Raw genomic sequence first — 11,690 nt, forward strand, 5'->3', positions numbered from 1 at the left:
AATAATAATAATAATAATAATAATAATAATAATAATAATAATGTGTGTGTATAAAAAGTAAGCCCCAAAACCAATCTGTCTTTCTTTGTCAGTCAAGTGGCCACAGGGCTGCTGTACATCTTGATGACATCACAGATAAGAGGTTTGGTTATTTTGTTTCTAGCATTTGGAGCAAGTTGTTTGTCTCTCACATGCACTAATCATTGGCCACATGCAAATGAGAAAATGAATCATGCTCTATTCACTTTTAAATACACAAGAGGAAGATGAAATAAAATCATTTAAATAAAATCATATTCTTTATTTTACAAATTTGCACAATTGTGGAATAGTGGTGAACACTCATACAAATAAACAACAAATCATGTGTGTAGCTTCACACACTGACACTCAAAATACACACAAACACATGCACACACACACACACACGCGCGCGCATACACACACACACACAGCTTCATTTACAGCAAATATTCATTCTCACACAGCATCATATACAGCATACACACATTTTTACAAACCAACACAGAATACTCACAAAGCATAACATCTCCTTCCTTCTGTGGTAAATCAGATCAGCTATCATGCAGTTAACCCATTTCACACATTCACAATGTTCCAATGACTCAGTGACTTTATTCTATAGCAGTCAAATAAAAAAAATAGATGAAGTGTGAAATATACAGAGAGGGGTGCTGTTCAGGGTCCCCTCCTCTAGGTGGAGCTGTGCACTTGTAAAGTCATTGTAGAGCTATACAGCAAAGAGCTATAGCATAAACCCATGGTGGAGTATTCTGTAGCTGAAATGCCCTGTAAGCACCAAATGAGTGAGAGTCACAGCCTGTGTTTACGTTTACTGTAGACAAACTATGGTATTTTTTAGTCTTTGCTTACTTTATGCTTTCATTGATACATACTTGATATATTATACCTAATGCTAATAGCTTTGTACATCTGATTTGGGACTGGTGCTCTCTATGCTACAGTACTACCGTGCCGGGACACTGAATACAGCCCCCCTCTCTTTTAAAGTCTAATGGTTTAACCCTCTACATGTGACCAGGCTAACTGTAGGCAATAGTTCACAGTTTTCACCATTTGCCTATTTCAGTACAGAGGAAGTGATGTATAGCTTTACAAATAATCCAACAATGTTCATAATTTGACATCAGTAAAAAGTCTTTGATTGTCTCCACGCAATTCCTTGTGAGGGAATTCCTCCCTGTATTTCTGGTTAAAAATACATTTTCAATGGTTTATTCTACTCAATGAGGGTGATACTTGAAAGTGTGTGTGTGTGTGTGTGGGGGGGGGGGGGGGGGGTGAGAAGAGTGGGAGGAAGAGTGAGAGAGAGGAGAAGGAGAGAGGTAGGATTTGAGACGAGTGAGTGAGAGAGAAGAAGAAGAAGAAGAAGGCGACCAACAGTGATGAAGTGAAATATAGTCAAATATATCAGACGTTTTCCTCCTCCTCAGCAACTGTCCTCTCCCTGCAGGCCTCACTTTAACCTGCAGCGCCTGCAGTTCCCATAGTGCATCTCTCTTTGACTTCCTTCCATCCTCTCAGGTGATTGGTCAGCCTCTTTTTTTCCACCCTTTTCCTGTTCCGGTGTTGGGTTTACCAAGAACAGGCACTCGATGCTACTCTACTTTACAAATGTTCCCATTCAAAATTAATTAGAATAATAATAATAATTATTATTTTACTTTCTTTAGGCAAGGACTTGTGCTCGTTTGAAATTAGTTTAGCTGAAACCGGACGCCAGAGAAAGGTGAGAACTGTTGAATGCTGTGTTACTGTCCATGTGTTGTTGGTGGATCTCACACCTCCACCTGTGGCCCTGAGTCAGATGGGTTCTGAGTTGTTGGTGGATCTCACACCTCCACCTGGGCCCTGAGTCAGAAGATGGGTTCTGAGTTGTTGGTGGATCTCACACCTCCACCTGGCGCCCTGAGTCAGAAGATGGGTTCTGAGTTGTTGGTGGATCTCACACCTCCACCTGGGCCCTGAGTCAGAAGGGTTCTGAGTTGTTGGTGGATCTCACACCTCCACCTGTGGCCCTGAGTCAGATGGGTTCTGAGTTGTTGGTGGATCTCACACCTCCACCTGGCCGTGAGTCAGATGGGTTCTGAGTTGTTGGTGGATCTCACACCTCCACCTGGGGCCCTGAGTCAGAAGATGGGTTCTGAGTTGTTGGTGGATCTCACACCTCCACCTGACCCTGAGTCAGATGGGTTCTGAGTTGTTGGTGGATCTCACACCTCCACCTGACCCTGAGTCAGATGGGTTCTGAGTTGTTGCGCTGCACTGACAATCTTTCTCTGGTGACCCAGGAGATTCACCCCCAAGCTCTGCACATCCCTGGGGAGAGAGAGAGAGAGAGAGAGAGAGAGAGAGAGAGAGAGAGAGAGAGAGAGAGAGAGAGAGAGAGAGAGAGAGAGAGAGAGGGAGAGAGAGAGAGGCATGTGTTTAGAATAGCTTCCCAATAGTCCAGTGATATGTGTGTCTGTACCACTTGAGCGAACATTGGCTGACCCTGGACTTTGACCTTTCATGGTTGTTTATGTGAAGAAATAAATTCCGAATTTACACAAATGTAAAGAAAATCAATTCCTAAAAACAGACATTACAATGACTAAACTAATCCTTGAGGCTGGTAACTGCAGTAGGGTACTCACTCCATGGTGAGCCTGCTGACTCTATCTAACGAGTCCAAGTGTGCCTGCTCAAACTCCTCCTTATATCTGTCCATCCTGAGTGCCGTTAGCCAATCGCTGACCGTCGCCACTGACGACAAGTCTGTGGGGGTGGGGCTCAGAAGTGGCTGGGAGCAGCTTCTGTAAAATCGGGAGGAAAATGACAATACATAACGTCAGAAACTATAAGGGGATCACATTCTATCACATTCTATAGATATAGTGTTACAATCCACATCTGATATCTGTGACAGCAAAGTCTCACCTATGCATTATGCCGGTTTATGGTATTAGCTCTGTTAAAATAAGCTTAAAATAGTTCAAAAACAAAAACACACGGCCATAAATAAGAATAAATAAAAATTAAAACATCGTTTGTGTGTCTTTCTCTCTCTCATGAGTCATGTGTGACCACCACGTCATACATTCTTTTAATGCAATAACCATTACTGTTTTCTACCGAGATTTATAGTACAGTTTTTCACGATTGCTAAAATACAAAACACAATACCCTAAACCAAATGACCAGTTCCCTAAACACATTCAATAAAACTAGCCCCCATTTGGCAAAACCATAAACACATTTCACCTGTGTAGACACAATCACACAAAACTCAAACCCCTTTTCTCACAAGTCTAAACACATTTTTGTCTTTGCTAAAACACATATTGCAAAAATCTCTGATCAACTGTGCACATTGAAGCTCATGCGATGCAAAATGATAGCCACAGTCAGTAAAAGTTGAACACAATGAACACATCTTGTCATTGATTAAACACAACGACTCAACATGTAAGACACTTGTTGTGAATGATGTGACCACACCTATATAGGCAGAGTGCACAGTTTGCTGAAGGTTCCAAAGGATTTTTCTTTTCTTCTTTGGGGGTGGGGGGCAAGAAGGATGTGTACAAGATGCAATACTGTATAGTAGGCCTATATCGTACATGTATAGGTCATGTTTCCAAATGCAGTATGTATACTGTCACTGAATTTCAAATAGCGTAAAAAAAAACTGTGACATATTGATAAGGATAGTGGAGTTATGTAATTACTGTAAAGAAAAACATTACATTGTGTTTAGAATTTTTACATGTATTGTTGTTTGTAATGGATCCTCTGTAGTGTTTACACATTTTTGCATTTAGTTGTGGTCGAAAACAGGGCCCGATGTTTAAAAACACTACACATAATTAGTACAACCACACACGCAATAAGCAGAACATCTCGTATCCTTTGCTAAATGAAACACACTTGTAAAAACTATACAATAAAAAAAAACATTTTACCGTTTTTCACAATTGCTAAAACACATTTCACGAAACTGCCCTCCCTTTTCACAAAACTCTAAACACAAAACACATGTTTCATATGACTTACTGTAATTCTGTTTGAACCAGTTACACACTTTCTGTGCTTAACCTAAAACACTTTTAGCAATTATACTTCTCAGTGATTAGAGTACTGTAAGTGAAGTGGGGGCAGCGGTGGCCTAATGGTTAGAGAAGCGGGTTTGTGACCGGAAGGTCGCCGGTTCGATCCCTGGGACCGGCAGGAAAAATCTGCCGCTGAAGTGCCCTTGAGCAAGGGCCAATGGCGTCAGACTGTGGTTGTACTGGGCAGCTGCCAGGTATGAATGGAACTGTGTGAATGTGAAGCAGGGCGTAGCTGAAAAAGAGCATCTGTGCTCAGCGAACCTACCCTGGGTAAATAAAGGTTAAACAAACAAACAAGTACACAGATAATGTGCCAATATACAATACATTCACCAAACACTACACAGACTGATGCAAATATAATTCTCTCCATATAGGCCCCTACCAAAATCAATCAACATGTCAACATGGAGAATCACAACAAAACATGTACCAGTTTGCATGCTTACTACAGTAGTGTGCATATCACTGTAAGCTCAGCAAATATCAGACAAACATACTATATCCAGTACAGGTTACAATTACAGTGGTTACAATCACAGAACATTTTAAGAAATTTAAATAGAGTACAGAAAATACTAGACATTATCTGTTTGCCTAGCTGCTGGCCAGAGAATTTATGTGAAACTGGGACCTGTTTTGTTGTGATTCTCCATGTTGACTGATTTGGGTATATGGAGAGAGAAAAATATATATTTTCATCAGTCTGCATCATTGGTCTTGTGGCCAGTGTATTGTATATTTGCACATTCTCTGTGTACTTCACTCTCCTTCAATTTTGGTTGAAGACAGGTGAACTCATTTTTATAGTGCTTACTGTAACTGTATTTTCTTAATTTTCTTAATTTACATACTATTCCTATGAAACACACAAATCTATAAATGCCCAATACATATATTTTGAGAACAGATAAGAAGGTTTCTAAAAATGTGTCCTGGCAGTTGTGAAACTGTAAAAAGAACATTCTCACACTCATTGTGTTTTCAATTATTTGTTGTTGTGTGTAATGATGCTTAGTACTGTTTAAATGTTTGCAGGCCTTGAGAGGGATTTTGGTGTCAAAGTTTGCTTTTGAGCATACAGTATGAGCAACTGTTTTGGTGTGATAGGTTGGTTTTGAAAAGAGAATGTTAGGTTTTGTGTATATAGCTTGAGAAAAGTGTTTTGTGTTTAGAGTTTTGTGAAAAGGGAGGGCAGTTTCATGAAATGTGTTTTAGCAATCGTGAAAAACTGTAAAAGTGGTGACTGTCCCATCGCTGGTCTCACCGTGTTTGCTCTGCCTTGAGGGAGGCGGGGTGTCTGATGAGCCTATCCAGGGAGGAGAGGAGGGAGTCGAACCCTGGTCGGTCTCCCCGTTCTGCCTGCCAGCACTGCAGCATCAGAGAGTGGAGCGCTGGGGGGCAGTTATGGGGGGCCGGGAGGCGGTACTGGTCTGCTACGGCTTTCATTACCTGGAGGAGAGAGAGAGAGAGAGAGAGAGAGAGAGAGAGAGAGAGAGAGAGAGAGAGAGAGAGAGAGAGAGAGAGAGAGAGAGAGAGAGAACAAGAGAGAGAGCGAGAGAGAGAGAGAGCGAGAGAGAGAGAAAGAACATGAGAGAGAAAGAACACGAGAGAGATAGAGAGAGATAGAGAGAAAGAGAAAGAACACGAGAGAGATAGAGAGAGATAGAGAGAACGAGAAAGAGAAAGAACACGAGAGAGATAGAGAGAAAACGGAGAACGAGAGAGAGAGAGAGAGAGAGAGAGAGAGAGAGAGAGAGAGAGAGAGAGAGAGAGAGAGAGAGAGAGAGAGAGAGAGAGAGAGAGAGAGAGAGAGATAGATTGACGTGCTTAATGGAATGTGTGAGTTGATAAAGTGCCCTATCCATTGTTTTAAGTCACAGAGGGCTCATCAGAGCACATCAGGGGTCATTATCTACTGGGCTCAGCTGTATGCCATGCAGGCTTGACACCCTCTCATCGCATCAATTAAACACGCCTGTTCCCGTCTTCATTCCCGTCCTTAACGAACGACTTACTTCCTGGTTGCTCATGTCCCAGTACGGTCGTTCTCCATATGACATCACTTCCCACATCAGCACACCAAAGCTCCACGCGTCGCTGGCGGAGCTGAACTTGCGATGCTGGAAGGCCTCCGGGGCGCTCCACCTCACGGGGATCTTACTGCCCTGGTGGACGGAGAGCAGAGAACCAGGGGAGAGGAGATGAAGCAGAACGTGTGAGAACAGAGAACGAGGAGAGGAGATGAAGCAGAACGTGTGAGAACAGAGAACGAGGGGAGAGGAGATGAAGCAGAACGTGTGAGAACAGAGAACGAGGAGAGGAGATGAAGCAGAACGTGTGAGAACAGAGAACGAGGAGAGGAGATGAAGCAGAACATATGAGAACAGAGAACGAGGAGAGGAGATGAAGCAGAACATATGAGAACAGAGAACGAGGAGAGGAGATGAAGCAGAACGTGTGAGAACAGAGAACGAGGAGAGGAGATGAAGCAGAACGTGTGAGAACATAGAACGAGGAGAGGAGATGAAGCAGAACGTGTGAGAACAGAGAACGAGGAGAGGAGATGAAGCAGAACGTGTGAGAACATAGAACGAGGAGAGGAGATGAAGTAGAACGTGTGAGAACAGAGAACGAGGAGAGGAGATGAAGCAGAACGTGTGAGAACACAGAACAAGGGGAGAGGAGATGAAGCAGAACGTGTGAGAACAGAGAACAAGGGGAGAGGAGATGAAGCAGAACGTGTGAGAACAGAGAACGAGGAGAGAGGAGATGAAGCAGAACGTGTGAGAACAGAGAACGAGGAGAGAGGAGATGAAGCAGAACGTGTGAGAACACAGAACGAGGAGAGAGGAGATGAAGCAGAACGTGTGAGAACAGAGAACGAGGAGAGAGGAGATGAAGCAGAACGTGTGAGAACAGAGAACGAGGAGAGAGGAGATGAAGCAGAACGTGTGAGAACATAGAACGAGGAGAGAGGAGATGAAGCAGAACGTGTGAGAACACAGAACAAGGGGAGAGGAGATGAAGCAGAACGTGTGAGAACAGAGAACGAGGAGAGGAGATGAAGCAGAACGTGTGAGAACAGAGAACGAGGAGAGGAGATGAAGCAGAACGTGTGAGAACAGAGAACGAGGAGAGGAGATGAAGCAGAACGTGTGAGAACAGAGAACGAGGAGAGAGGAGATGAAGCAGAACGTGTGAGAACAGAGAACGAGGAGAGGAGATGAAGCAGAACGTGTGAGAACACAGAACAAGGGGAGAGGAGATGAAGCAGAACGTGTGAGAACAGAGAACGAGGAGAGGAGATGAAGCAGAACGTGTGAGAACACAGAACAAGGGGAGAGGAGATGAAGCAGAACGTGTGAGAACAGAGAACGAGGAGAGGAGATGAAGCAGAACGTGTGAGAACAGAGAACGAGGAGAGGAGATGAAGCAGAACGTGTGAGAACACAGAACAAGGGGAGAGGAGATGAAGCAGAACGTGTGAGAACAGAGAACGAGGAGAGGAGATGAAGCAGAACGTGTGAGAACAGAGAACGAGGAGAGGAGATGAAGCAGAACGTGTGAGAACACAGAACAAGGGGAGAGGAGATGAAGCAGAACGTGTGAGAACAGAGAACGAGGGGAGGAGATGAAGCAGAACGTGTGAGAACAGAGAACGAGGAGAGGAGATGAAGCAGAACATATGAGAACAGAGAACGAGGAGAGAGGAGATGAAGCAGAACGTGTGAGAACAGAGAACGAGGAGAGAGGAGATGAAGCAGAACGTGTGAGAACAGAGAACGAGGAGAGGAGATGAAGCAGAACGTGTGAGAACAGAGAACAAGGGGAGAGGAGATGAAGCAGAACGTGTGAGAACACAGAACGAGGAGAGGAGATGAAGCAGAACGTGTGAGAACAGAGAACGAGGAGAGGAGATGAAGCAGAACGTGTGAGAACAGAGAACGAGGAGAGGAGATGAAGCAGAACGTGTGAGAACAGAGAACGAGGAGAGGAGATGAAGCAGAACGTGTGAGAACAGAGAACAAGGGGAGAGGAGATGAAGCAGAACGTGTGAGAACAGAGAACGAGGAGAGGAGATGAAGCAGAACGTGTGAGAACAGAGAACGAGGAGAGGAGATGAAGCAGAACGTGTGAGAACAGAGAACGAGGAGAGGAGATGAAGCAGAACGTGTGAGAACAGAGAACGAGGGGAGGAGATGAAGCAGAACGTGTGAGAACAGAGAACGAGGAGAGGAGATGAAGCAGAACGTGTGAGAACAGAGAACGAGGAGAGGAGATGAAGCAGAACGTGTGAGAACATAGAACGAGGAGAGGAGATGAAGCAGAACGTGTGAGAACAGAGAACGAGGAGAGGAGATGAAGCAGAACATATGAGAACAGAGAACGAGGAGAGGAGATGAAGCAGAACGTGTGAGAACAGAGAACGAGGAGAGGAGATGAAGCAGAACGTGTGAGAACACAGAACAAGGGGAGAGGAGATGAAGCAGAACGTGTGAGAACAGAGAACGAGGGGAGGAGATGAAGCAGAACGTATCAGAACACAGAACGAGGAGAGAGGAGATGAAGCAGAACGTGTGAGAACAGAGAACGAGGAGAGAGGAGATGAAGCAGAACGTGTGAGAACATAGAACGAGGAGAGGAGATGAAGCAGAACGTGTGAGAACAGAGAACGAGGAGAGGAGATGAAGCAGAACGTGTGAGAACAGAGAACGAGGAGAGGAGATGAAGCAGAACGTGTGAGAACAGAGAACGAGGAGAGGAGATGAAGCAGAACGTGTGAGAACATAGAACGAGGAGAGGAGATGAAGCAGAACGTGTGAGAACAGAGAACGAGGAGAGGAGATGAAGCAGAACGTGTGAGAACATAGAACGAGGAGAGGAGATGAAGCAGAACGTGTGAGAACAGAGAACGAGGAGAGGAGATGAAGCAGAACGTGTGAGAACAGAGAACGAGGAGAGGAGATGAAGCAGAACGTGTGAGAACAGAGAACGAGGGGAGGAGATGAAGCAGAACGTGTGAGAACAGAGAACGAGGAGAGGAGATGAAGCAGAACATATGAGAACAGAGAACGAGGAGAGGAGATGAAGCAGAACGTATCAGAACACAGAACGAGGAGAGAGGAGATGAAGCAGAACGTGTGAGAACAGAGAACGAGGAGAGAGGAGATGAAGCAGAACGTGTGAGAACAGAGAACGAGGAGAGGAGATGAAGCAGAACGTGTGAGAACAGAGAACGAGGGGAGGAGATGAAGCAGAACATATCAGAACACAGAACGAGGAGAGAGGAGATGAAGCAGAACATATGAGAACAGAGAACGAGGAGAGAAGATGAAGCAGAACGTATCAGAACACAGAACGAGGAGAGAGGAGATGAAGCAGAACATATGAGACCAGCATCGGAATAACAAATCAGGAGAGCACACGATTTGAAAAAACGATTGAAACTAGTCATGGAGCCAGACCTTTTCTCACTGTTTTAACGCTGTGCCAGTGCAAAGCACCTGACCTGACATTGCTGGTCTATAAGGTGCTTTGGATTAAAAAAAAAAAAACAAGCACGGAACTCGTGATAAGCTGCAACCCTCCATTGTGCAGGTGTTCTCATAGTAGCATTTACTCCAATGATGCATCCCACAAGTCTCTATAGGACATAGGTGTCAAACTCATGGCCCGCGGGCCAAATGTGGCCCGCCACGTCATTTGATGTGGCCCCCCAAGAGCTCTGATAAAAAATTTAAATTAAAAAAAATAATTAAAAAAAAATAAAAAATTACATTAATCTTGGGTTAAAAAATAGCGGCGTTAAAATAATTGTGGGTTAATGCGTTAATAAAGCTTTAACTTTGACAGCCTTAGTTATTAAACATTCTTACACATACATGTATGTTGAACATCTGAGGTATTGATGAAGTAACAAAGGAAAAAAGCCAAAAGCACTTACTCCTCAGACATTCTTTGACAATTTTACAGCCCAAAATACAAAAAAGATCCAGGCGGAATAGGTAACAAAGGGTTGAAGAAATATTGTCTGAACTGTCAGATGCAAACTGGCTGTGTGACATAACCGAGCATCTCGCTCAATTGAATAAGAAGCTGTAGGGACGCAAACAAGTCCCACCCAAAACTTGACCAATATAGTTGTGAACTGAGACAACCCTTATTTTGTTATTTTTGAGTACAGTTACAGTTGTGTGTTCATGCAGACACATAATAGCAATTTCATTACGAATTGAAAATGGTGGACCCTGATGTAAACAAGACGAAAGTCTTTCTCTGGTCTGCATCCCCTTAACAATTGTGTGTATTGAGCTGTACTGTACTGTACCCATTCTGCAATCTGTTAATTAAAGTTAATCAAACTATCTTCCATTAGTTGGATGTATGGCCTCTGCAAGGTTGTGTGCAGCCATTTGTTTTTGTAACATCTGTCCCACGTGCTCTTTGCAGCTCACAGTTGTTAGTTCTGCCCCTCTTGACTGTGACAAAAAGGTTTTGAACAAACTTAATGTCATAGCTTGTATTTGATGATCTTCTTCTTTGTTATTTACTTGAATGGTTTGATCGTTGATTAATGGAGTAATATGGGGTTCTGATAAACAAAAATTATTTGTTAAAATAACATAAGCTAACATATATTTTTACATCTATGCAAATGCATATGCAATATTTTACATTACATTAACATTTATACGGTCTTTGGCCCTTTGAGGGCATAATGCTGATGTGGCCCTCTGTGAAAATGAGTTTGACACCCCTGCTCTAGGACAAGCAGTTAATGAGTTATGAAAGGGAGCGTGGCTAAAGTACAGTTGGCGGGGCTAACCTACACAAATGAAAAACTACTCTCTATTCTGAGTCCAATAATTCCTCCCATTAGTCTCTAGAACAAGCAGTTAACAGGTTATGAAAGGGGGAACGTTTTACATGTGGGTATATGTATAGAACCAGTTTTAAAACCAGTTGAGTGTATTATCATTGAAAATGTCTCTGTCCCTTTAAGACGTTTTTTTTTATTATGTGCATGTGACCCCCTTGTGCCCTAGGTTGATTAGATGCACCTGCCCAGACACGCTCTAGAAATCACATAAAAAGAATGAAACATGACATTGCTTTAAAAAAAATTGCGAGTGAGTAGACTTTAGACACTAAACAGGTGAAGGTTTTGAAGTAAAAAAATAAAATAAAATCCTAGTTTTTGTGAAAATGCTAAGAGTTAGAAAATGTGCTAAAAAAGTTTGAAAATAAGCTGCCACATTTGCCGTCATACATTTCTATGGGGCAAAACTGCCCTTGAAACAGTCGAATAATTCCCACGCCGTGCACCTAGACCAACATAAGAGCACACCATTCCCAATGAATTTGAGGTGTTACCCATCGACTGTGGTGCGAAAACTCAGTGTTCAACTCCATTGATTTTTATTCACTTCAATTCAACTCAGTTGGCTGCTATTCCCTTATGAAACCTTCCCTATACCTAAAAAGGTAAAAGAACACAGTACAAAGAAACTACATTTCCCAGGAGGCTATTCTCACCAGCGAGGCGGTGTATGT

At 43.3% G+C, this 11,690-nt stretch overlaps 1 protein-coding gene across 5 annotated transcripts in view; it reads right to left on the reverse strand.

Annotated features, from left to right (window-relative positions):
* Window positions 1-294: 294 nt before the first annotated feature.
* Window positions 295-11,690, reverse strand: part of ephb6 (eph receptor B6) — a 184,171-nt gene continuing 172,775 nt past the window's right edge. For 2 of the 5 annotated variants that reach the window (XM_084335855.1, XM_084335854.1), the window contains exons 15-19: window positions 11,673-11,690; window positions 6,152-6,301; window positions 5,401-5,585; window positions 2,679-2,837; window positions 295-2,361 (exon numbers count right to left, since the gene is read on the reverse strand). The exon at window positions 11,673-11,690 is cut by the window's right edge and continues 201 nt beyond it. In XM_084335855.1, the coding sequence (XP_084191981.1) occupies window positions 2,256-2,361; window positions 2,679-2,837; window positions 5,401-5,585; window positions 6,152-6,301; window positions 11,673-11,690 (618 nt within the window). In that variant the 3' untranslated portion in view covers window positions 295-2,255. The remainder of the gene's footprint in view (window positions 2,362-2,678; window positions 2,838-5,400; window positions 5,586-6,151; window positions 6,302-11,672) is intronic. The other 3 variants (XR_014620763.1, XR_014620764.1, XM_084335856.1) reach the window with 3 other exon arrangements.

This window comes from Notolepis coatsorum, assembly GCF_963971535.1.
Source record: "Notolepis coatsorum genome assembly, chromosome: 19".
NCBI lineage: Eukaryota > Metazoa > Chordata > Actinopteri > Aulopiformes > Paralepididae > Notolepis > Notolepis coatsorum.